This window comes from Stegodyphus dumicola, chromosome 6, assembly GCF_044657685.1.
Source record: "Stegodyphus dumicola isolate Sdum_Otavi_A_Nest chromosome 6, ASM4465768v1".
NCBI classification, from domain to species: domain Eukaryota; kingdom Metazoa; phylum Arthropoda; class Arachnida; order Araneae; family Eresidae; genus Stegodyphus; species Stegodyphus dumicola.
Window position 1 is genome coordinate 6,401,938 of NC_140773.1, and position 26,605 is coordinate 6,428,542.

General features: G+C 34.1%; 1 protein-coding gene across 1 annotated transcript in view; it reads right to left on the reverse strand.

Annotated features, from left to right (window-relative positions):
- LOC118198861 (dual serine/threonine and tyrosine protein kinase-like) overlaps positions 1-22,473 on the reverse strand; it is a 131,780-nt gene extending 109,307 nt beyond the window's left edge. The window contains exon 1 of the mRNA XM_035370643.2: positions 22,211-22,473. Within this exon, the coding sequence (XP_035226534.2) occupies positions 22,211-22,355 (145 nt within the window). The 5' untranslated portion in view covers positions 22,356-22,473. The remainder of the gene's footprint in view (positions 1-22,210) is intronic.
- Between the last annotated feature and the right edge of the window lie 4,132 nt (positions 22,474-26,605).

The following is a 26,605-nucleotide window of genomic DNA, read 5'->3' on the forward strand; positions in this document are numbered from 1 at the left end:
GATTAAGCATGATTTAAATAATAAATGAAGGCGTTATCTTTGTTGTTGCGAAACTAAGTTTCTCTAGTTTGGCAACAAATCCGCTACTAAGCTGTTTCAAATGTAAACAAGACCAATGGCCGCCATCAAATTAGGCTTAGCGACACTTAAATTGTTGATAATTCTAAAAATATTGCATACAGATTTATTAAAGGCAGAAAACCCTTAACCGGAAGATAGAAACAACATAATTCAATCATTTTTAAAGCAAAAAATGTACAATTTACAAACATATAAGAGTAAAGAAACTGAGATCACTGAGCCGGGTAACAGAGTGTATATATTTATATACGTTTGGCGCGGCCGAGTGAAACCAAAATACGAGGTGCACATCTACATGTTATAGCAGTCTTACAAAATTTTAACGTTCTGAGGCTACTCGTTTTTGAGTTATGCGAGATATGTACGTACATACGTTCGTACATACGTCACGAAAAATTCTCTTCAGAATTAATTTTAAAGCAGTTTTATGATATTTTTGGAGGGAAAGAGTATTTTATTCTGTCCTTACGTACAGATATCACTCAAAAACATCGTTAAATTGCATTCGCTAGCGGTCAAAATGGATATTTTCGTTGAAATATGCTGTCTGAAACTTTTCGCGATTACAATACTTCCTTTTTACTTCGTACAAGGAAGTAAAAAAGGATATTACAGCGAGTGTTTGTTACAATAAATAATGTATTTAACATGCTACATCATTGAGACTTTCCGTTACGGTCCCTGTAACAGAACAGTCGCTATAGTAAGCAATTGTCAGAGCAAATATCGATAATATTTTGTAGCTCATATCTCTCTAGAGGTTCTCAACCAGGAAATATTTTATAATTTCAGGATGGGGTTGAATGAGGTCAGCCTTTTATATAGCTGTTAAGTATTTAGTTTTAGTTTATGAAAATGAAAGACTCCTTTTATTCAAGTTTTGGTGCTTACTAACATGTTTTTGGACTTTTTGTTGTCTAATTTATAACACATGTTAAAAAATAATTAATATAAATAAATGTGTATATGTATTTTTCGCTCTTGTTCATATTAAAGTATTCTGCACTTTAGAGTATCAAACATTTCTTATTTCTTTCCAGGAGCCCCCAGACGGTATAGTGGTTAGGGGAGCCGACTCCGATACCGAAAGGGCCGGATTCGAATTGCGGAGAAGGCACGGATGTAACTTGTCTGTCCCCTAATGGGAGGGGCTCACCAGCGGCCGAGCGGTAAAGACGCTGAACACTGGTAGTTCGGTCTGAAATTCGAATCCCGCGAACGGTCTGGCTGCATGGGCATTTTCGTCGTTTTACCATAAAGTGTATACGAGCCAGTTTCTCTTAGAAAGTCCTCTACGAAGGCATCCCTCCCTTTAGGCAGATAGCCCTCATGTGCTTTGCCATAATTGAATAATCCAATCCCCCTAATGGGAGGTTAACAGTGGCCGCGTATTGGGAACAAAGCAAAAACATGAAATTCCCATGAAGCCAACTCGCTGGAGCCGACTGACTGTCGGAGTTTTTATTGAGCCAACTCTTTCAAGGAACGAAATTGTAGAAACGGAACGGAATTTTACGGAATGGAATCTGTGGCGGAATTAACAGTAGTAGTTCCAGTCTGGTAGAAGCAAATACAAAAATATAACGGCTTTTTTAACTGTAAAACCTATTATTAAAGTTACTGATGAAGTGTTCATCAAGCATATGATTTAACTTAGCCAGCAATTTCTTAGATGTACTAATTAACTTAACCACCACACAGTAAATTAACCGCAAAATTCAAATTTGTTTTAAAACAAGTTGAAGCTTCGCATCTCTGTACTCGAATCCTTCACTAAATTACTTTATAACAGGACATGGACCCTTCCCCACATATTTCTACGCAAGAAATCTGGCGAATTCTGATATCTGTATATGTGGGGAACACAGAACTCCTGATCATTATACTTCCTCATGCCCCTTAACTCAGGATATTCACATAAAATCCCCAAGAACTGATCTCCTGGCATTCCAAAGGTTTTTAATTAAAGATAAACATCAGTATCCAAAGTTTCAGAAAATTATGCAACGACTCTCTTCCTACGGCCTAGATCTCTGTCAAGTGCAAGTCCATACACTGCTTAGTGAGCTTTTACATGCTGTGATTATGAATAAAATGGCTCCCCTCGTGAACTTTATAAACTGCAATAAACCAATGTATCTGAAATAACCCATGGACACCCACCTCTTTAGCATTATTATTACAATTCATTTTAACATTGTGTTGCCAGTACTAATTATAATTATCTCATTATGCTTATCTGTTTATTAATTATGTTTATCTCCTATTTTTGTTGCACCAAATCAGATGTTCAATTTATCTTGTGAATCTCAAATTGTATTCCTACTATTTTGTAATCTACTTATGCCCTACACCATTATTTTTAATAAATACTGGATGCGGGGCGTACTGTGGGATTGCACGATGTACCATAACAGGCAAACCTTCTGGAAAGCTTCAGTCTATGTAAATTCCTATAAAACTTGCAATTCCCCCCCTTTTTTTTAAAAGAGTTAGTATGGGAAGGCATTACCAGTTGACCTATGGTACATCGCTGGTGTTCCCCATATTTTTACCTTTACGTAACTGAACTGAGATGACGCAAAAATGACCCTAAATTGCCTATTTTATTAATAACTGTAATTCTTTTATTCTTTTACAGTGGTTGCCATAATTATGGACAAGTTTAACAGCTCTCTAAACCTAAAAAAATGCTAGGATTTATACATAGAAACTGAAAGATAATTTAACGTAAAACTCGCGATAATAAAAAATAGCTCCAAAATATCCGGTGTACAGAAACGATTATGCTCACTTAACCAAACACAGGTGTGATTAAATTAAAAGCAAACTGGGAACGCAAACACTACCGGCCATCAAAGTCCTTCAATTTCGGGACCAATCAAATGCCAGCACTTGTGTTATATCGTATATCGTGTTTCAAGATCAAGAAAATTTCGTCATTTGTTCTGAAGAAACATGCTATTATTAGTGATATATCTAAAGTACAAATAAGGTTTATGCGAATATTAATATTTGAGAAAATTTAAAATATTAGTAAACAAACCACAGAAAAAAAAATGATTGATCTTCAAAAGAATAAGTAAATTTGTTTAATTGAATGTAACAGAGGATATAAGGACTTCTGAAATATACGGGTTTAGAACGCAGGTAAAAGTACTGTGTCCACTGGAGAGCACAGATAATAACTAGAATTGTCGTAGTAAGTGAATCTGACTTTAATGCTGAAATTGGAAGACAATAAGACATTTATTCAACTATGAGGAGAGAAGTTTTGTTGAATTAATGTCACTAAAAATAATTATAGAGAATAGAAGCTGTGGAAAGTTTGCTGATGAAAGAAAGAAAAAATCTGATGTGTACACCCCATGACTTCCTTGTACGGAATATTAAATTATACGCATTTGTTTCTTGCATTTCTTTTAAATTTATTGGATTTAATTAAATCTACTTCGCCGACAGCGCATAAACCACAATAGAATAAAAGCATTCTTTAAAATTCACTCTATTTGTTTAACATAGCGACACTCTGGCACTAGGTTCACTTAACAGTATTATATTTCCTTCATATTATAACTCAGAATGCACAAAATGTATATCATTTAAAGAATTATCTAATCGTTGCCACATGTTCTTTTCAAATACTATAATAAAGTTAAAACGATGTAAAAAAGAAATTAAGCAAACAATACAAAAAAGAAACAGTTTTTCACAGACGATTGAGTAAATTCAATTAATTCAGTTTTCACTTCGCGACAAGACAAAAATACATAAAAGCTTAAAATATCTGTATTAAAAATTACTAATTATTAAAAATTAAATTACTAATTATTAAAAATTAAGTAAATCTTAAACACTTATTTCCTCGAAAAAATTCCAGAAAGGATTAAGCATGATTTAATTCGCAATAATAAATGAAGGCGTTATTTTTGTTGTTGCGAAGCTTAGTCTCTCTAGATTGGCAACAAATCTACAATTCTGCTGTTCAAATGTAAACAAATATGTCCACCATGTTATTTAAAACTTAACCGCACTTAAACAGCTTTTAAATTGTTGATAATTGTACAAATATTGCTTCCAGAGTTACGAAAGGCATAAAAACCTTAACCGGAAGATAAGAACAACATAATTCAATGATTTTTAAAGCAAAGAATGTACAATTTACAAACATATAAGAGTAAAGAAAAAGATCACTGTGCAGAGTAACAGAGTGGATATATATATAAATATAGTATTTATATACGTTTGGTGCGTCCGATTGCAACCCAAATACGAGGTGCACATCTACATGTTAGAGCAGTCCTATATACAAAATTTCAACGTTCTGAGGCTACTCGTTTTTGAGTTATGCGAGATACGTACTTAACACGTACACACGTTCATACAGACGCCACGAAAAATTCTCTTCAGAATTAATTTAAAGCAGTTTAATAATTTTATTGGAGGAAACGAGTCTTTTATTCTGTCCTTACGTACAGGTATCACACAAAAACATCGTTAAATTGCACACGATAGCGGTCAAAATGGATATTTTCCTTGAAATATGCTACCTGAAATTTTTCGCGATTACAGTACTTCCTTTTTACTTCGTACAAGGAAGTAAAAAGGTGATAACTTATGGGTGAAGAATCTCATTCGAAACCTCCGTAGGACAATGGTATTTCTGTGACATTTTCTCCAACGATATTTCAGTAACCCGAGGTTTAAATAACACTTCCAACAATCTTCCTCCCATTTATTGTGCTCTTTTGCGCCGATTGGAGTTTTTCGTTGCGCTAGTATACTCAGATAAAGGTTCCCATTTCCCTCCGGATTCTACCTTTTAGGCCAGTATCTTTTAGGATTCTCTTTGTCGCTCTTACAGAAATGCCAGGTACATTCCATTAACCTCTGATGGCCTAAGACGAATCACCCACTCACGAGATACTTCTTTTATTCTTATATCACCAATAAACATTTACAGTTTTAAAATTTTTTCTCATTTGTTTTGCAAAAGTTTGCACACAAGTTAATAAAATCTTCATTTATTAGAACTTTCATTTGTCGTTTCGTGATTTACATACTTGCATTTCCAACAATTTTTTTTTTTTTTAAATCGATCATCTAATGCAACGATTCTTTATTTTTTCTAGAACTGGTATTATCTATACTTAATTGAATTACACAAATTTAATTTAATAATAAAAATTATTGCAAAAAATTCACTTGCGCGTCATTTACGTCGACAAGCACTTCCTCCCGAACAGACAGCAAAATTGACTTTATGCGAAACTTATGCATGATGCATCATTTGAAAACGCGATGGCCACCAACTTTGCAATTAGTTAAGACATCTTATCTTTGTCACTGGTCATTTTTTTGATTGAATCTTTCCAACATCACAGCTTAATCACTTTTGTCTTTAAGTAATCAATCATTTTTCACTGCTTTAAATTCTTTTTCTAAATGTATTTGGTTTCAGATTAGGTCTTAACTGATACATAACGGGTCTTTATTCGCGGGTGTCAGATTTTCAAAATAGGAACATTACGAAAGGTCTCAAAGTTTTAGTTACCAAAGTATATAATGTACGATTATTTATAAAGCATCATAAAAGTCCGATGGATTTTAAAATATATAATTTTTTGTCACTTCATATGCCTAATTTTCGTAAGTCACCAGATAATCGTCAGACAAATATTAAACCAATTATAGAAACAATTTACTGTAGCGCTGCATTGCAATTGTCCTTTATTGTAACGAAAACCTGACGAGCATGCTGAAAGTTAAGTATAATAAATCCCACGTTAAAATATTATTTTTGAACGTTACATTAATATTTCATAAACTTTTTCTTAAGAAACTTATATAACACTTATAAAATTTGTCTCATTCCTGATAAAAGCAGAAATAAAAGAAAGTTAAGTAAAAAGAATTCCGTATAGTTTCACATTAAAAATTTCAGAAATAGAACCAAATCATATTAGCAAGTTGAAAACAAATTAAGAACGTTTTAAATGATAAAAGGGATTCTTTTAGTGTTTTAGAAGTCAAAATTATTTTTAAAAAGGCAACAAAAACATCGTGACAAACACATACAGTAGAACCAAAAAAAAAAAAAAAAAAACATACAGTAGAAAGTGACAACAAAAACTAGAAAGGATATATCGGCCGCTTAAAGGGATAGTGGTTAGTGACTGATTACTGTATCGAATGTCCCGGGTTTGGAATCCCAGAGAAGGCATAGATGCTGTAAATGTATACTGCTTCTGCGGAATGGGCGCACTCTAAACACAGTCCTGTGGTTTGATGGTTGGGAAAGAGGAGTGGGAGACCCTCGAACCACTCCTTCGGTAAGCTCTCTCTCAAAACGGAGGGGAATTTGGGAAAATCGTCTTTTCACCTACATGGTGCCCAAGGCTTTCGGCAACGACAGACAATCTTCTGCTCCTTGGCACTATAAATTTCGTGGGCTCATTCTGATTAGGTAGGACACGCGAGATTAATGACGACAACAAACATCGGCTATAACTTTCGAAGGATTAAAAACAGTAAACACGCTCTAAAACGAGCACCCAGTATTCCCGATTATGCTACTCTTCCGTAGAAGTAGTTGCCTTAGAGAATCGTGTTCAATTGCGATATTAATGCCCTTAAAAATACAGAGTCACGTTCAAAGAAGTTGGTGGCCCAGAGAAGATTTACTGCTTTTATAAAATAATAACATATAAATAATTAGAGATGGGCTACCTGCTTTGAGATTAATGTTTTATAAGAGCAAGTATTAAGTAAAGCAGTGCATGTTTAATTTATGCAGCAGGAAATTTCCGGAAGCTTCCAATTCTGCTAGCAGGTTCATCCAGAAATGAAGACCCATCAACAGCAGAGTCGAGAAGACCGCGGAAGCATAAGCGTTCTCGTGGTTTTCTTCATGTGTAACATCAATCTGCGTGAGTTACCCTTGCAGCGTCCTCCATGAAGGCATCCCTTTCATCAGTCACAAATCCTGTGTGCTTGTCCATTAAGCAAATAATCCAAAGTTCTTCCGGAAATCGAACTCCGAATGTAATCACTTCACAGTCTCAAAATATATTTCTAAGACAACAAAAATCTCTATGCAACTATTTAGTCAATTTTTTACATTCAAAAAAACATTACATCATGAAACCTTTCTTTAAAGTTGTATAATTTAGATTTCTTACTCTGCTAACATTTTATCTCTTTTTGAAAATTTTTGCAAAGCTAGGCACGTTTTTCCAGCATTTGTAAAATTTATTAGAAAGATAATATTAACACTTTTCTAAATAATAATACATCCTCAGCTCATTTTAATAAATCGCTCCTCGGGACGGCAAACAAGAGTTCTATTGGGAAAGGAAGACATTTGGGTCATTTGTAATTTTATGAAGAGTGCTTTCTAAACTTAACGCCGTTACTGCTGCTCAAAGAGGCAAAGCGTGCTGGTTCAGTATAACAAAGACACTCAGACACAATAAGAAATGTATAATACTTGTTTGATCGATAGCCTCGCCTTGTTTTTATATTCCTTGACCCAGTAAGAGGCATCGAACGTGGGATGCTACGCTTGGAGATCATTGTTCGCGAAAGAAACTTGATCAAATCTTACTTTTTTTTTAATAACGTCTACCGTGATGGAAAGATGCGATTTATTCTAAGTTTACAGTTATTAAAGTGCACAGGAACGTTCATTGGAATTCCCAAGTGGAGGAGTGTTGGTGTTCTGCTTCTGTACGATTGCAGCATATATCTTCTAAAGTTATTGCACACTTAAAGTATCAAACAAGTTTTGAAAGCTGGATTATATTTATTGAATGCTAAGCTGTAATCATAAATTTAGTTGTACAATTTGTTTTATAGCTTATCGATGTTAAAGTAAAACTTCAACAGCAAGGCTAAGTTAAGTCCTGGTACTTCTCAGTTTTCAACTGAAACTAATCCCAGCTGATGCTGAGCTCTAGTACTTCATTTTTATTTACCTTTCCACATTTATAATTTTAATTATTTAATTCTTAATTTATAATTTTTATTTACTTTTTTTGGTTTACTTTCCCTGACAACCCTGCGTAGGGTATTTTAGATTTCAGAAGCTAAGACTTACTCAGAAGAACCACACTGGATTCGGCTAATCTTTAAAATACGGTAACAGGTAGTTTGGCGACATTTTGGTAAGGCGATAAATGTTACTAGCTAGGACTTCAGCAATAATCTGAGAAGTACAGAGTTCGAATCACAGATTATTTTGTCTCAGAGAAATGAGAGATCATGAGACATATAATGTGACATTTTCCGGAAAATTCCAATGGGGATTTTAGCTAATAAGCACTTAGAAACAATTTCGCTGCTAAAGTGCAGAATTGCCCACTTATTTGTTTGGCGCTTTTTACAAGAGTAAGAAAAATTGGATTTTTGTCCATTTTCTTTGACTTTTTAAGTGAAAATAGATCGATGTGCACATGGATATAGTCAAGAGTGTGCGCAATGCCATTTTTGTGCAACTCTGGAATGTTTTTTTAGTGAAAATAGGTCGACGTGTACATGGATACCATGTATATGCAATTCTTAAAATCGCAGCAAGCAGTGGGCGATTCTACACTTTCTCCCAATTTCGCACCTAATCTTCGTCGTGATTAAGCACTTTTATTCCATAAAGTTCTAGCATAAGCGTAATTCGGCTAGCAGATTGTTGGAAAAAATATTGAGTAAAAAAAAAGTGCCTTTACTTCGTGAAAACAAAATGGCGTCCAAAAAAAAAAAAAAAAAACTAGCGGGTTGCTGTAGCAGGGTTGGTCGCCAAAGTTTCGCCAAAAAATCGCCAAGTTACCATAATGTAAAGATTCACCCTAGATTCTTTTCGGTCTACAATAAATAAAAAGTGATCAGCATTTTCAAATAAAGAAAACAAAGAAATTCAGCTGCATTTCTGGTAAAATAAACTTCAGAATTTTAGTTAACTTTTTTATATTCGAATTTTTTTTAGGTTAAGTAAACTTATGCTACGTATAAGTATGTAAAAATCGTACTAGAAAACTACAACTGATGACTGAAAATATTTAATACTTTCGATACGAAAAGATGCTTCGGCTCGTTCCAGTCCCATTAATATATTTTTTGTGTTGTTCCCGCTTAAATGGAGTTTCTAAATGTATGTGGACATGCCCATGGTAAAATCATCGGTACGGCAGGCGGCAGACAACCGTCGTTGCCCCCGATCCTTGTGGCCATTGGCTGCATCATGATTTTGCCAAGTTATATCTGAATTTTAATAAGAAATTGTTCAGAGGAAGGAATCTGGAAGTGTTACACCATTTCTACCATTTCGGGCTCATCAGCAGTCGAGCTGGAAAGTGGAAAGTAAAGGTCTGGCAGTATGGGGAGTGTTACATTGTTATATCTTTGTGTTACATGAATGCGAGCTAGTTTCCCTCAGCAAAACATTTACCGTTCTTCTCAAAAATATAGCTCTTACGTGATTTGCCATATTTGACAGCAGAAGTAAAGGAAATAGTGTATTTTATATACGGTTATTGTTCCGTAAATAAAACCAGTTATTAAAGAAAGTTCCTTGGGTTCATTTTGAGGAAGTTCAGTATTCTAATATATAACAAAATTCGGATTTAAAAGCATTATATTAACATACTAAAGTTGATGTAGAATAAAAGAAAGCAATTCAAACTTCAGAATCTTGTTTAATCCTTTGCGGCACAGTGTGTCCGGTCTAGACACACCTAAAAAATTTCCTTCTGTACGCACAGAAAAATTGAATGAAAAAGGATTTATAGGTTACTCTGAACCTTCTTTATTTATAGTAGCTGGCAGCTCAACACAAACCAGTCCATATATTTGAGCCATGTTTAGTTTTTTAAGACCCTCATTTTTCAAAGAAATCTTCCAGATTTTTTTTAGGATATAAAAGGAATTGTTTGAAAAGAAATTTCTGTTATTTTCTTGGCTGTATGCTAATCTCCTTATTCTATATTAGTTTTAAATTTTTACCTTGAAATCTTGCCTAAAATCAAACGGCCTAGGTGTACCCGAACCGGGCTCGCCGATCATCTAGGACAACTGAGAGTCTGTATTCTTTGTTTCTCCGCATCTCATCGGTCAGTTCATTGACGACAATGCTCGTTTCAGCACTCTTTTCGAAGCTCTATTCAATCAGTGTGCCACTTTAATTCTGTGGGTGTGCCACTTTTGGCACACCCACAGAATTAAAACGATAAGTGCTATCTTCACAAAATTTTACTTGTGTGCTCCTCTAGGCCTAATTAGACTGCCTACCTTTTCTTTTTTTTTATCAAAACTCCAACTTTAAAAGGTAGCGTGCCGGAAAGGGTTAATGAATTTAAACGAAACAGAAGACAAACTATTCGTTTAACGGTCAGGAATTCTAATGCTTTAACTAATCGCCTGCAAAACACATCACAAAAGCAGATTTCACATTACTACTGATGATCGCTATATAACGCTGCATATTTGGTTCTCAAAAATTGAGAATATTTACAAGAAATTTTTCTCCCGATTTAGGCCATCTTCTCAAGAATAAGAAAATTAAGGCAGTGATCAAAGATTGGAGATTTAAAGACAGTTTGCTTGTTTCCCAAAGCGATATTTTATTTGAAACAAAATAAAACTTTGCGTATTACAGTATTATTAGACATTTGCTATTTGTAGCTATAATAAGAACATTATTATGGTTAATTATTACCAAGACTAAACATAATATAAAAATATATCTATAACATTTAAGAATGAAATGTTTTGCCTTTTTTCCATAAACAACAGGCCAACAACTAAAGATAAGAATGCTGAATTAATAAAAAGCGTAAAGTGATCCGAGTGGATCGACTTATTTTCTAAAAGAAAATCTTGTTTTGAAAGCGGATTACTTTACAGCATTTAAAAACTTATGTAAAATAACAATCTGAAAAATCTAAATATCTTCTGAATACGCTCTTACCGTGTCATTTAAATTGATGCCATTTTTGAAAAAGAGTAAGAGTTAAAAAAAAAGTTCCAATTTTCAGACTTTTAAACGAGTATTGAGATTCTAAGAAAATATCACTTGAAAAACGAAAAACACTCTTCAGAACAACATGGCGTTGTTTACCGAAATACTATTATTTCTTTCATAAATAAAAAATAACTGGAATTCAAAGCACACAATCAGCTGAAAATAAAACTGTCTCATTGTTTTTTGGCCGATATAAACTAAGCGCAAATCAACTTCTAAATTTTGTACGAAAAAATAATTTTAAGCTCTCAAATTTTCGCCATCTGTAATATTTGCTTCACTTTAAACGTTATTGATCAGAGGTTCTCAAACGGGGAAGAATTTCATAACTTGGAGAGGGGGAATGCAATCACTTTTATTTAGGTGTTTAATGTTTAATTTTAATTTATGAATATAAAACAGAATACTTTAATTCAAGTTTTAGTATTTACAGCGTTTTCTGTACTTTTCACTGTTCAATTAATAAACCGCGTTAAAAAATAATCTAAATATAAATAAATATAATAGAAGAGAAACACGCCAATGTGACAATTAAAATCGCAATAACAACCTAACAATAACAGGCGATTTGAATAAATAAATTGCATACGAATTTTTCATGTTTTGGATAGGAGGGGTATGAATATCTAACCCCTGTTACAGATGGCGAAAGGTGAGTAAAAATGTTGACATTTTGCAAAGCATAGAAAGATTAAATGCCTATCTTAATTATATTTAACGGAATCTAACCGTCTGTAGCACTCTTGCAGAACCATTTATCATTCTCGAATGTCTCCTTGCGAAATGTTGATTTATGATTTGTTTGAGAAAGTTTATATATCGGCGCTCATTTCCCTCCCCTGAGCAAGACATTTTATTACTCTGAGGTGTACATGGGTGAACCCTGTAAAAAGAAAATATCAGAGCGTAATACGGTAAGCTACTAAATATACAGAAGAAATTTTTTCCTCGTTGCAGTCGATTTTTCAACTAGGCGTGATAATTTTATTTGTGCCCCAATTGAAAAATTGCTGCCTTTGGCGATTAAAATATACGACTTCGCTCCAGTCTGAAAATTACAATTCGGCTTTTTATATCACTCGCATAAAGATAACACCAAACGCACAATCCATTAATAACATTACGGAGACAGAGGGTCACAGACTCGCCATAGAAACTTGTTGCGCAAATCACAGTCAATGATCGTTCGATGGGCGTTTACAAACGCGTCCAGATTTCAGAATGAAGAACTTCAGCGAAAATGGGAAGATTTTTTTTTTTTTTTTTTTTTTTTTTTTTTTGCTCGAGGAAGTAGCGCATTTTAAACAAACCAAACAGACATAGCGGATGAAAAGAAAACGACTCTAATGAACAAGAACCCCGGGATATCTTCAAACAACCTAGAACAATGTTTAGGGATACTAGGAAAATAATTTAAACACTCGTAATATTTGACATAATGCATAAATGGGAACAGAAGTCTCACTAAAGGATTCGTCACGTACAACATTACGTTTTATTCAAGACGTTTTTGCACATGCACGTAAGTCTTTATTCCGAGACGTAGCTAGGACGTTTGGAGCACTTTTTTTTTAAAACATAGAATTCTGATGAAATATATATTTATTTAGTCGAAATATGATATCAAATCATGAAAATAGGTAAATTTTTAGAAATATTTTCATAAATTTTTGAAATATATGCAATTTTATGCACATTTTTAGGAGAATTTAACACTTACGTTAAATGTATATATTTTCCCACATCCTATATTTTTTTTCACATCAATTTTATTTATACTGTATACTACTACAACACTCATCTGTGTTATGAACTAAAATGTTTATGATATTTCTAAAATTTACTAAAATATGTATAATCACATGAAAAAACACAGTTTTTTGTAAAATATTTCTTATCGTTTTATATAGAAATACTTATAAAACAATCAAATTAATAAATATAACTTAGATTGTAGCTTAAAACCTAGTAAATAATATAGAAAACACTATAGTGAAATTTAATAGAGATACCTTTAGAACATTTAGAGTAATTACATTTCTTGTATGTAAAAACACTAGAAAAATTAGTTTTCCAGAAAACGCATTTAAAGATTTCACATTAACAGAAAAACTGTTCTGTTGTAATTACACACTTAAAATTCTCCACATTTGTACATCACACCCTCCATATCTTTACACTTAAGTAATTTTGATTTTCTATTTGATTTTAATTTTTCCTGGCTATTTTCGAAATGAGCGACGAATGACGTTTCGAATTCTTTATTCTTTCGTTATCAATTCCAAAGTAATTTTTAATCATTTCTTGTTGAATTGATATGCCTAAATGTTCAAACACAGGAAGTAATCCAAGATATCCTGAATTAAAAATTAAAACTGCTATATATGCACCCAGCAACATAGTCTTTATACCTAATCGCAATGTTGCCTGACCCAGTTCAAAAAACCGCAATGTTGCCAGTCCCAGTTGAAAACATTAAGCCAAATAATTATTGCCAGAAACAAAAAAAAAGTACCCAGAATTAAAATGAAATGTTTTAGCACAATTTTACACACAAACAGGTAAAAAAAACTCGGATAACAACATTGTTTACCTTTAAGTTGAGCCTTTTAAATGGCACTTCCGGTCTTTCTGCTTTCACTTCCAGTTCAGTTAATTGGCTATATCTTCTCTTCTAATTATCACAAACGTAAAAATGAACCATTTTCGGAATTCTACAAAACTGACCTTTCAAATTTTGCAATTAAAAAAAAATTGAAACTTAACGTAGGCAGATAGATACCTTAACACTATACAAAAATGTTTACGTCGTTTGAAAAACAGAATTATTGTTCAAAATGTTGTCATCAACCGAAATTTAGTTTAATGACTACAGATTTAAATCGCATGTGGCGCCTTGGACCGCTCCGCCATCCTGACACAAATCGCATGTGGCTTCCAAATTAAAACTTTTATAGGCAAAACTTTGACCAAAACAATGTAAAAGAAAAACGCATGCAAACTTTCTACGCTTAGCATTTGCTAATGAGATACAGGTTACGCTATATTAACGCAACTTGCGATTACCAATATAGTCAGTATTGAAGTATCATGTCGCACACTCAGTATATAGTGCCACATAATGTTATCTCCAAAAGGCAGTCAATTCATGTAATGCGAATACTGATATAGCTAGAGTTTAAAATATATTAACTTGTATAATAATTCATACTGTGTGAAAGTAATTCATTAGAATATCTGTAGCTGTCAATCTAAACTAGCGACAAGAAATAAAGTTTAACGTTTCTATCAGTTGACGGAATGCGAATCTGTTCTAACTAAACAAAACATAACTCATGCTGTCTGACCTATTGATACTTTGTGACACTTTCGGGGTCTTTTTCTATTAGTCACAAGGGACAAAGAGGCCCGAAACTGAGTGACGGTATCTAGCACCAAGATCTTGCACGTTTTCCTCTCATCGATCTTGATGGCGAATTTCAGCGAAATTCTGACATCTGCCCACAAAAGTAGGTACTCCAATTCTTCCCCTGCATTTTTAACAGGTTTTTTCGTATGTTTTATCGGTGTCGGCAACACCAAAGAAATGTAGAGTATTAAAAATTGAAAAATGATACTAAAGCATCTGAAAACGTAAAAAGAACGAAATTTTAAGGTTAAAATATATATATATATAAAGTCGTAAGGCGGAAAGAACGCATTACTAATATTTTATTTACTGTGTGAAATAACGATATAATAAAAACTGTGCTATAAACAGCTCTTTTACGGACGAGGACTTTATTATGTTCTAAAAAGAATGTTATAAATCACTTCATACTGCCTTGTGATCTTGTAACGCCCACATACTGCTAAGGTTAATTGATACTTTCTAGATAATAAACCCAATTTAACAAAGAAGCACATGAAACTGCAGCATCCGGTTTTAAGAGAAAAATCCCCCTTTTTTTTCCAATTTGTTGGCGTCGAGTTTCACTAAAATGTTAGAACATAAACTTGTAGAATGCTTAATGCAGAATTTTCAAAATCTTTTAAAATGCATACCGATTTTTTTTTCGAACTTTAGTTTTACAACTGCGTATCTGAAAACTGCCACGCAATTATGCTTCTAATAAAAGTATTAGACATAAGGAAAAACCTTTACAAGTTGAATTTAGTTACGATTAGTATTTTACTTCCCTCTCCCCCCCCTCTACACTTCGATTTTTTAGTCACCAAAAAGAAAACTCTCTCTCTTATGAAAGGAACATTCTGTAGTTATTGCAAGTACATTTGCATCTGAAAATTTTCCCATATACTTCATTCTTTCGCACACGAATTTATCTGCATTTTATAAACCATTGGATTAATTATCATTTGGATTTGACGGAATTAAATTCATCATTAACTGTTCCAATCATTAAGCAATTACGGAATAACTTTAATTCGAGTCTACACAAAAGTTTAAAAAAAAATTTTTTTAAGTCCGAAATTAAGAATTTTTGTCGCTAACGATTAAAAACAACGGTAAATCTTTACATTATGGTAACTTGGCGAATTTCTGGCGAAAATTTGGCGACCAACCCTGCTACAGCAACCTGCTAGTTTTGTTTTGGACGCCATTTTGTTTTCACGAAGTAAAGGCATGTTTTTTTTGGTTTAATCCTAGTATCCGGTGCACACGGGATTTGGCCTTTTTTTGGCGACTTTGATGATGAGCAGTAAAAACGGGACATATACGATGAGTAGTAAACGGGTCATTCGAAGAATATATATAGTTATACGTAGTATATAGTGTATATACAATGTATATATACATTATAGTATATAGTGTACAGTATACATATAGACGTTCTTTGGATCATGTTTGGTGTTGGCGATAATTTTCAAAATCGTGCCAAGGCTGCACCGTATACTAGGATTTTAACTTTTTTTTTACTCAACATTTTTTCCAACAATCTGCTAGCCGAATTACGCTTATACTAGAACTTTTATGGAAAAAAATGCTTAATTACGACGAAGATTATGTGCGAAATTGAGAGTGCCTGCTTGCCGCGTTTTTAATAATTGCACATACACGGTATCCATGTACACGTCGACCTATTTTCTCTTTAAAAAACATCCCAGAATTGCACAAAAATGGCATTGCGCACACTCTTGACTTTATCTATGTACACATCGACCTATTTTCACTTAAAAAGTCAAAGAAAATTGACAAAAATCCAATTCTTCTTACTCTTGTAAAAAGCACCAAACAAATAAGTGGGCGATTCTGCACTTTAGCAGCGAAATGGTTTCTAAGTGCTTATTAGCTAAAATCACGATCGGAATTTTCCGGAAAATGTCACATTACATGTCTCAATCTCTCATTTCTCTGAGACAAAATAATCTGTGATTCGAACTGTGTACTTCTCAGATGATTGCTAAAGTCCTAGTTAGTAACCTTTATCGCCTTACCAAAATGTCGCCAAACTACCTGTTACCATACTCTAAAGATTATAGAGAAAACAATTGTACATAATTAAATTCCAATACTAGTTTAATTTCGAATGCTGCTTAGAATATACCTCGTATAGAAGTTATTCAAAAATTGTCACAAAGGTTATATTTGAAAATTCAAGATGTAATAGAAAATGATTTTTGGTTCGATTCACGTAAATGAAAACGCAGTTTATTTAGTAAATACAAATAATTTTCGCTCGCGAAATTTGAAGTAGCATAGCTTATTTTATAATACTTATTTGATAAAAATTTAACGTTTAAAAAGAAAAATTATAAATTAGGAGGAGAATAAGTAGAACTTTGGAACACAATATTTGTTTTCATACTATTATCGTACGAAAATAAACGGTATTAAATATAATTTTGCTTTCTTGTAGCTATACAAAAATTTACTCGTATTATTATATTTGTTTAGGTTTTGGGATTCTATTTTATTTTCCAGGAAAAAAAAAAAAGTTAATTATTTCTAACCAATTGGATGCGGACACGTAAGACAGGCCACCCGCCGATGAAAGATGCCGCTACCTCTTAAAATAGCGCTGTTAACCCCTTTTATTCTTACCCCACTTTTTAATAATTTGAATACTACTCAGCTAAGAAAATAAGCTAAATCAATCAACACTTTAGGGCAGGATGACAATGCTATGGATAAAATATGAGAGATGGCATAAAAGTTGAAATAATAAATCATGCGATTCCAAGATCGATGCGTCAGAATGCTGGTGTTAATTATAACAAAAGTCATTTTTGTAAGGAGAATACATTGTTCTGAGCTCTTCCTGGTGAGGGAAACCTGTTTCTCTCTGAAAGCATCTCCTGCTTTTGTTGCTTTTTCCCAAATCTCTAGACGTAAATCATTTTATATAACTCACATTTTTATTATAAATTAAGTAAAGCGCAACGTGTTTGCGTTGGGAAAGAAGATTGGTTAGTTATGGTAATCTAAGCAAGAATTATCGACTCAGTGAGATGGATGTCTCCCTGGAGAAGAAAAAAAGCTTTTGTTTAATTTATGAAGACTCGATTAAACTCTACTATACCAGCCTGCAGCCTCCGCTCAGGCAAACTCGATGAGTTTATCGCAAAAAAAGAAGAATCCCCACGTTACGACGCTATCCCGGCATAGGAGATGTGCGATTTTCGAGTCTTTGAACGTCGATCAGTTGGAGAGAAAATTCGAATACACATAGAGTTCGTAACTAGCGAACCGATGAATGAGTCTAGAAGAAACTCCAGCAGCTGATATGCCTTAGGCAGAGATAAGTGTGCAATGGCATAAGTGAAAAGAAATTGCATATCTCTACTCTGAAGTGGAGTCCATGTGACCACTCAGTATAAATACATATATACATACATAAATACATAACATTCCCATAAATAATTAAAAAATACATTAAAAGAGAAAATACATAAATACATAAGGAGAGATACATATATACACTAAATACAGACATTGTAGCAGGCGGCGAGTTAAATCAAAACACGAGAAAGGGAGGTGTTTAATTATGTATAATTTAAAAGGTTGCATTAATCAAGGTACCTTAGTACCGCAAGCGGCCGTTTACTGTTTACATCAAGTGTGTAATCATATTGAGGCACAGGTATAGAACTATTATTGACATTTGGAATATTGTAGAAGAATTTGTCAGCAAGGAGTGCAAAATAGTTTGAGATAGTTGGAATTTCCAACTCCTCATGTATGGCCGTATTTCTGATAAACCAACGGCTGCTGGTGACTTGTCTGAGCGTTACATTCTGCAAGATTTGCAGTTTGTTTATATTTGTGCGGCTGGTATATCCCCAAACAGGGCAGGCATAAGAAAGTATGGGACGCAAAAGGGTTTTGTAAATGAGCAACTTATTATCAATAGAGAGAACGGAGTTCCGGCTAATTAAGGGGGTAAGTGTTCGTTTACGAGCACGGTACTTGGCAATAAGCTGTGTAATGTGTGGGGTCCAAGTGAGTCGCCTATCTAAGGTAATGCCTAGGTATCGGGCTTGCTAGTCCACTGCAGAGGGGTGTTATACATCCGGATCGAGTCTTCCGAGTCTATTGTGACTTTTTTGTGAACCAGATCGCCTCCGACTTGTCCACGTTGATCTTGAATTTCCAAGCTGTGAGCCAGGACTCGAGTGTGAGGATGTGAGCTTGGAGTGCTTGTATAACTGGACCAGGAGATGCATTTTTCGAGAGAATTCTCGTGTCATCGGCGTACATAGCCAGGGTGGTGTGTGGTGATTGTGGGATATCGTGCCTCAGACACAGAGCTTCGCTAAACACTTCGCAACTGTTAAAACATTTTATTATAACAAAACGGTCGAGGTAATTTATTAAAGGAAAGAGATGCCTTACTGGGAGACCTTCTAAAGTAAATAAGCGGATTTATATTACACATGAAATGGAATACCTATGCAACTTAATCTGTCTATCAAACTATCTATCAAAAAGAAAGACGTTAGTTGAGAATTTACCGAGATGTTATTTGAATATAGCAATTCACAGGAGGCTGTTTGCCTGGCACGGGGGATGCCTTGGTGGAAGACTTTCCAAAAGAAACTGGCTCGTAATACATTACACGTGGGAAAAGGCACAAAAACGAACCATGTAGCCAGCTCATTCACCTGGGCGAGAAACCAAGTCGATTGGATTGGATTATTCAATTATGGCAAAGCACACGAGGGCTATCTGCCTAAAGGGAGGGATGCCTTCGTGGAGGACTTTCTAAGGGAAACTGGCTCGTATACACGTTACACATGGGGAAAACCACGAAAACGCCCATGCAGCCAGCCCATTCGCGGGATTTGAAATTCGGACCGAGCTACCAGTGTTGAACGTCTTTACCGCTCGGCCGCTGGTGGGCTAGAAACCAAGTCGAACTCCCGGCAATAAGCGATCGTAACCACTCGGCCACTGAGGGGAGAATTTACTCTGAAAGACATAAGTTTTTATCCTACGGGGATAACCAATGCTAAATGTGTAGATAGCCTGAACGCATAATGCACTCATCTCACTTAACCCTTTGTTGCATCATGTCCACTCTAGTAGACAAAAGTTTAAATTTGTTTATTCTTCTGTAAATGTCTTAACAGATTCCATTCCTGTGTTGATTCATTCTTTAATATAAGAATTTTCAACTGTCGATCATAGATGGCTTTTTAGCATCACTAAGTAAAGCATTGCTATTTGGAAAATGGCTGCTACTTCTGTTTCCGAGTTAGTACAGTTTCTCATAGTAGACATTATATAATGTTGCTTACATTTTCTTATACTGCCATTTTTTATTCATTATTAGGAATTTTAGACATTTTATTTTAAATGTCAGTTTGAGAAAATTGTGGAGTTGGTAGATAAAGATCTACCGAAAAGAGTGAATTGAAACCCAAATGGACTGCTTATCGAGCCAAAACACCACTGGAAATGTTTATGTTTGGCAAGGAATTTCTAGAACATTTGACATTTGAATCCAATAGTTACAGGTTACAAAATCGCAGCAAAATGAATTCAATCCCAATCGACACAATGAAGCTATTTTGGGAGATCTGTATGTACCTGTCAGTTGCAGATTGACCATTTAGAAGATGGTAATGATCACTTCAAACAAGGCAGGAAATGATTTCAAATGCAATGACTGTAAATCGTTGTTAAGAGATTTGTATGCATGTACGTATATGCATGCTGTCCACTGTAGTGAACAAACTGTAGCAATTATTTAAAACGAAATTTGAATAAAATTAATTTTTTTATTATTACTAAGGTTATTTTAAGTAGAAAAAATACCAACATTTTCGTTTAACTTCTCTAGATTTGTATGCAACAAAGGTTTAACCATTACTCACTCTTCATAAAAATGAGGGAAATTTCGATAACTGCCTCACTTTTATGAAACATTACAAGATCTTTCTCGCAACTAATAAATAAATATTTGATACTAAAACGAACATTTACTTTTGAAAGGTTGACAGTACTGGCGGATAAAGCGAAATACTCAGGTTGGCAAATGAGCGATGAAGTAAGTCACCGAAACATTCACGCAATTAGTCATTTAGTTGCCAAAACAATGAACAAAATCATATTCACTAATTTTATCCATTCGCGGTTTGTTTTCTTCAGAACGAACTTGATTTCGAATGATAATGGTTTGTGGCTTTACTGTGACGGCTTGCATAAAGAATTTGTTGTTTAATACAATTTCCTAAGTGCTATGAATATGACTGAAACATACTTTTCATACTTGAAGGACAGTGTGCTAACAATCTCATTTACATGAAGATCGTTAATTCGTAGAAGAATCAACAATTAAAAGTATGAAAAGAAATATGCTACACCCGACGTTTTTCGAGGACGAGTATTATTAAAATAATACAATATATATCAAAAAAGAACATCTAAGATCATTTAAATATTTTAAAAATAAGCAACTCTTACGGAAAAATGCGCTATATACGAAGCTAACTAGCAGAAAATTCAAATAAAATTTGAGGAGGAGTTCAAAGAAAAACCATCTCCCCTAAAACATTTCGTGAACATATATATTTTTGAAAATTTATTTTTATACAAAAGTGTACGTTAATCGGACTAATCGGATTTTTGAAAATTTTCCACGAAAGCTAAATTTAAGCAATCAATTTCTTATTTAATATAGCTACGAAAACAAAATATTTCAAAATTATTAAGTAAATTTCTTATAATCTGTTTTATTAATGAAACAGATAACTCACATGCTTTTTAAAAATAATTCAAAACGTTTCCACCTTTTTAAAATCTTTTTTAATTATGTGATTTGGCCTGCGTTAGCAATTTTTCAAGTTTATATATATACTTTTAAACCCAATTTCATAAAATTATACAAGGTATTCCGACAGCAGCATGCGATAAAGCATTTCATGCGTCAGTTTTCATGCAAAATTTTTTCTTAATTTTTACTTAAAAGTAAAAGTTGCATTTACAACTAACTTACATCATAAAAACTGGAATTTTCCAATACCCATTCGTAATTTACCTTATGAAAAGAAGTTTGTCTGCAAAAATTTCAGAGAATCTCCTCTCCCCTCCCCCATTTTTTAAGAAAAATAAAAAAACATAAGGAGATTTTAAAAATCTGAATTTCTTCGCAGAAGATTCTAACTTTCAAAATTATTCACAGAAAACAAAAATCATTCCAGAATTCCCGTCCATTAAAGTGCACATTATTCACGTGCTAAATTACACACTTTTCTCGATTTAAGCACTAAAATCTGCACAGTATGTTATTTACTTCACGCATTAAAATACATGGTATGCAATTAAATTTAATTCGTTCAAAATTTGCACTGCGAAGTTATTCATAAAATATCACAACTGCTCAAAACTCCTACAGGAATACTTAAAAATATCGATTATGCACACACAAATAAATAAATAAATAAATAAATAAAAAATACTTTTAACGTACACTATAAATATAGAAATGGAATTTAACTTTAAATTGCAAAAATATTTCTTGCAAATAACTAGCATATTTTTACTTTAAACTGCGAAGCAAATTTCAGAAGCAACCACTGGCTCGGATTTAAAGAGCAGCCAAACACGTGGTTGTCCCTTTAAAAGTATCCAGCATGAATGACAGATCGTAAATAATATTTTCCAAAATCCCTCACCTTCTCCATAACATCCTTTTTTCTTGATGCTTTCGTGCACCTGTTTCGTCTCTTTCAAAATTCGTCGCAGCTGCTTACCACCGCGCCTGAACCTCATTAGTTCGCCGGCTAAGTTAGTAGCCATAACCGAACGAGCAGACGGCATTCTGTTATACTATTATCAACGCAAACAGATTAGCCATCACTTATACGAGCGAACGCAACGCTGCCTGGTGGATAGAACCGAAACTGACACTTTCTAACTTGAGCCGGTTCAGTTTTGACCGGCAACTCCGCGACCTTTGACCGAGGAGAGCTGAGAGATTCCTTCCTTCTCTTTTTATGTCGAATTTTTTTTTTTTTTTTTTTGAAGATGTTCGATAATCTGAGACACGATAGACATTCACTTTGACATCTGTTTAAGTGACATATAAATGATAACCTAAGGAAAAGTTGAAAGTGATCTCAAAACTTTTAATTACGCTTAGTGTTTTCATTGCAAACAAGACTAATCCGGTCCAGATTAGAATATCGGCTTCAAAAATTGTTGTGAAATCGATTCAATGACTGAAGTTTCACAGATTTAAAGCATACACTTTGTTCTAATTGTAAATTATTATAATAAGAAGGGAATTTATTATTTTTATCGGAAATAACGTTCGTAATACGTGGAAGTTAAAAATTCCACGAAAAAGTGGCATTGTAAAAATTATGTAACGGAAGAATCTGATTACTTACCAAAAAACGTAGGTTTACCTTCCAAATACGATTATTTTACGTAAAATGTAAACTCTATCTATTAAAAAAAAAAGGGAGTATGCACAGTTTTGTTTAATTTTAGAACCTATTTAATAGAACATGTAAACAGAAGAAAAAGGGTAACAAACTAAAAGGTATACTTACGGTCTATCATCACATGGACAAAATATGTTTTTTACCTTAATTCCACTGCCATTAAAATTAACATTGCACTCATATTTTTTTTATTTTTCGTAGTTAAGATTCTTCTTTTGAAAACTCTTGGACATTTTTTAAATTCTGAACATCTTCTGTTCTTCTTCTGGTACAATTTTAAAAAAGTCGATATGTATTTAATTTAAGAATTAATCATTTTAAAAAACAATTGAAATTTTCGTCTCTTGAGAGGTAAATTGTAATTGTTTTTTAAGTTCGTTTTATGCTGTTAGATCAGTGGAGAATGTGGCTTTAAGGACACAAGTGGTCTTCTTAGACCTTAAATAAACTTGTTGATTGAAACGAAATTTTACAAATCAAATCCCCCTTTCATTTTTATTTGCTTTCATATATTTATTTTTTCTTAAAATTAACCTATTTAAAGCATTAAAAATATAATAAGTTCAATGAAATAATTCTTTTCAACTGATCACGACAATTAGACCATTAGTAAGCCACAGAAGTTCTCTATCTATTGACTCTGCTAGGGTCATTCATGATTTAGTTTTAACACGACTTTAAAAATGTTCATGCTTCCTCCATCTAACTAACCTCACTACCTCGACAAGGATATTGGCAAGTGTTTATATCTGTGGGCCAAGCACTTTAGTTTCTTATCAGCTTTTGACAAAGGTGAGTTATATTACTATTTCAGACCCTTCAACTTAAATAAATCGCACATGGCCGATGGCCGCTGAACCTATGTAATTCGAACTGAGTTCAAATTTCAGTTAACCTTTTGAAGACGGGATGGCCATTATAGTGGCCATAGAGTCCTCTCTTTGAAAAGACGGGCTTGTCCACTTTAGTGGCCATGTCTTTTTCTCCCATTTTCCAGGCTAAAAAGTGGGGTGAAATGTCAAATTTGACGTCCCTGGGGTTGGTTTTAACCACGTATCTCTTTCAAAGGTCTTCCTTTTGCGACATAGATGCACCCATCTGAGAATCCATTAAACTACACGCAAGAATCTTTGTTGCAAATAGGAGGTGATTTCTTAAAGGGGGGAAAGCATTCGGTTCAAGATTTCCCGTCCTTTGGTAGCTTTTACTGCTACCAAAGCCCCGGCCTCAAAAGGTTAAAGGCAGGCTGCATGGAGTTTTAATGGCTTACTGCCAGTGCCAAAAGCCGTTTTACAGCTTCTGGTGTTTCTACCCCTGCACCTCTTTCTGCTCAAGAAACCTATGTATCGAAATCACGTTTTATAAACAAGAGAATAACAACGGTTAGGAAACACGTTATATCGAAACCGAGATAAACGAGGGACGCTTTATACGACGCTCATCGCTATTTTTAGAATCCAGAGTTCACAAACACAAAAAATGTTTAAAAAATTTCAAATAAACCAATGTTTCGTGACATAATCAATTATTAAAATCACCAGGGCGAAAAAACACATATTTTAATTCAGAAAAAAACTAAATTTTAATTTCTTAGAAGTTTTGGTTTCGATATTATTTTGAATATAATCAGATTTTATAAAAACATAATATTTAAAAAAAAAAAAAAAAAAAAAAAAAAGATAGACTTACATCCCATCCAAATGACAGTGAAAGTCAAAGAAATATATAGATATTTTATTCAAACAATCTTGTGTTAGTACCAGACAATTATGGTACCTGGTCTTCATAAACACCGAATGAGAAGTAAGCAGCGGCCTTTGGGTGAAGAAAGGAGTTAAAGACTGTTTCCACAATAGTTAAAGACTGTTTTCCAGAAGAAAAGAGTTAGTTTCCACAAGAGCGGCCGCAGATGCAATAGGCGAGTTAAAAAAAAACTAACAATTCGATTCTAATTAATATAGATTTGTAAGAAGTGTACATTGTGCTGTAAATAAATGGGATAACCTCGGATGTCATTCAGCGTGAACAAATGAAACGGCACCGACCACTACTGGATTTTACAAAAATCATACATATCATATGTTGAGTAAGGTTTTTGCACTTGTATTTGTACAGTTACTTAGCACGTTCAAATTCTCAGAGTACATCAACGACCAGACACGAAGCACAGGGGCGGGCAACTGCTGAGTGCGTTGTCCAATGTGGTAGGAATTGCACGTGCTGCTGCAATTCCTTGCGAAGAACTTCCACCATATTTTCCTGATATATCTTTCAAGGTCCCTCGAGGTCATTTTGATTCACTATCATATACTATGCATCATACATTACAGTCATGAGATTACAGTACCGACATGTGTTAAGCAAGCACCATTCTGTATAAAGATAATTCAGTTTAACTTCGAAACCAGTGCGCACACACCATCTGCTTGTGTATACATTTGTCTGTTAGATCCTATATAAAGAGATCGTGAAAGGCCATTTCAAAGACAATTTAATTTTTTCTTAACTGTGCTATCTGCCATGAACATCAGCAGTGTTCATTATCTGCGTACCATTAAAAAGTTAATTAAAGTTTATCCCCGTACCATGAGGGATTCGTGTGTTCCTCAGTAATTATATCTAACAACCACGACTATCTGAAATTGTCTGAAGGCCACCAAATAGGAAATGTTACGATTTGGTGATTGATCGAAGAGCCGTACGCTTATATTACGTTTGAGAACCATTGTACGCTTTCTATAATTGCGTTTTTTGTGTTTTTATGAAAAACACAAATATTATTCATTTGCGGCAAACCTATTCATATTTCAATGATTATTTCTTGACAATTTATTTATTTATTATATAAGGTATTTCTCCCGCCTTCTTAGTATACATTTGTGGTGTAGTAGTCAGCACACTCGGCGCGTATTCGAGAGTCCGTGGTTCGAGTCCCGGCTAGGGCATTGCTCATTTCTTCAACTTGCTGCTGTCAGAAATCCTAATGACTCTACAGTGGCGCCCGAACTAAAAAAAGTGATGGATGATGATTCTCCATCACTAGGATTTGGCGACTGGGTCCCCTAATCCCCAATCGCTCTTTAAAAGGGGGAGTATATAAGTTAATTCTCCCGCCTTCCTAGCATGCCTTTGTGCTGTAGTGGTCAGCACACTCGGCACATATTCGAGAGGTCCGTGGTTCGAGTCTCGGTGGCGTAATGGCAAACCGCACATTGAGTTGATCAATGTTAAACGAATTTCGCTTACTGTGCATGCCCAAAAGAGAATTTGGCGCAGTTACGACTATGGCGCAATTTTAAAGGAAGATAAATACGGTATATGGTTGATATTCTGTTATCTTGGACGTAAACAATTCGAGGTTTTATAACGTGTCAGGTTGTAAGTATCATTACTTGGAGTGTAAATGTCAATTGTAAACTACCTAAATTTAAATTCAGAAGTCAAACAACAAAAATCAGCGTTATATTTTCAAATTTTCACAGGACTAGTTTCGATGGTTTTACCGAACCATCATCCTCAGCTGCAAAAGCGCAAAAAAAAATTTCGGTAAAACCATCGAAATTTAACAATCGGTTAAACCATCGAAAATCGCCAATATTTTCTCCCACGCCAGCGGTACAT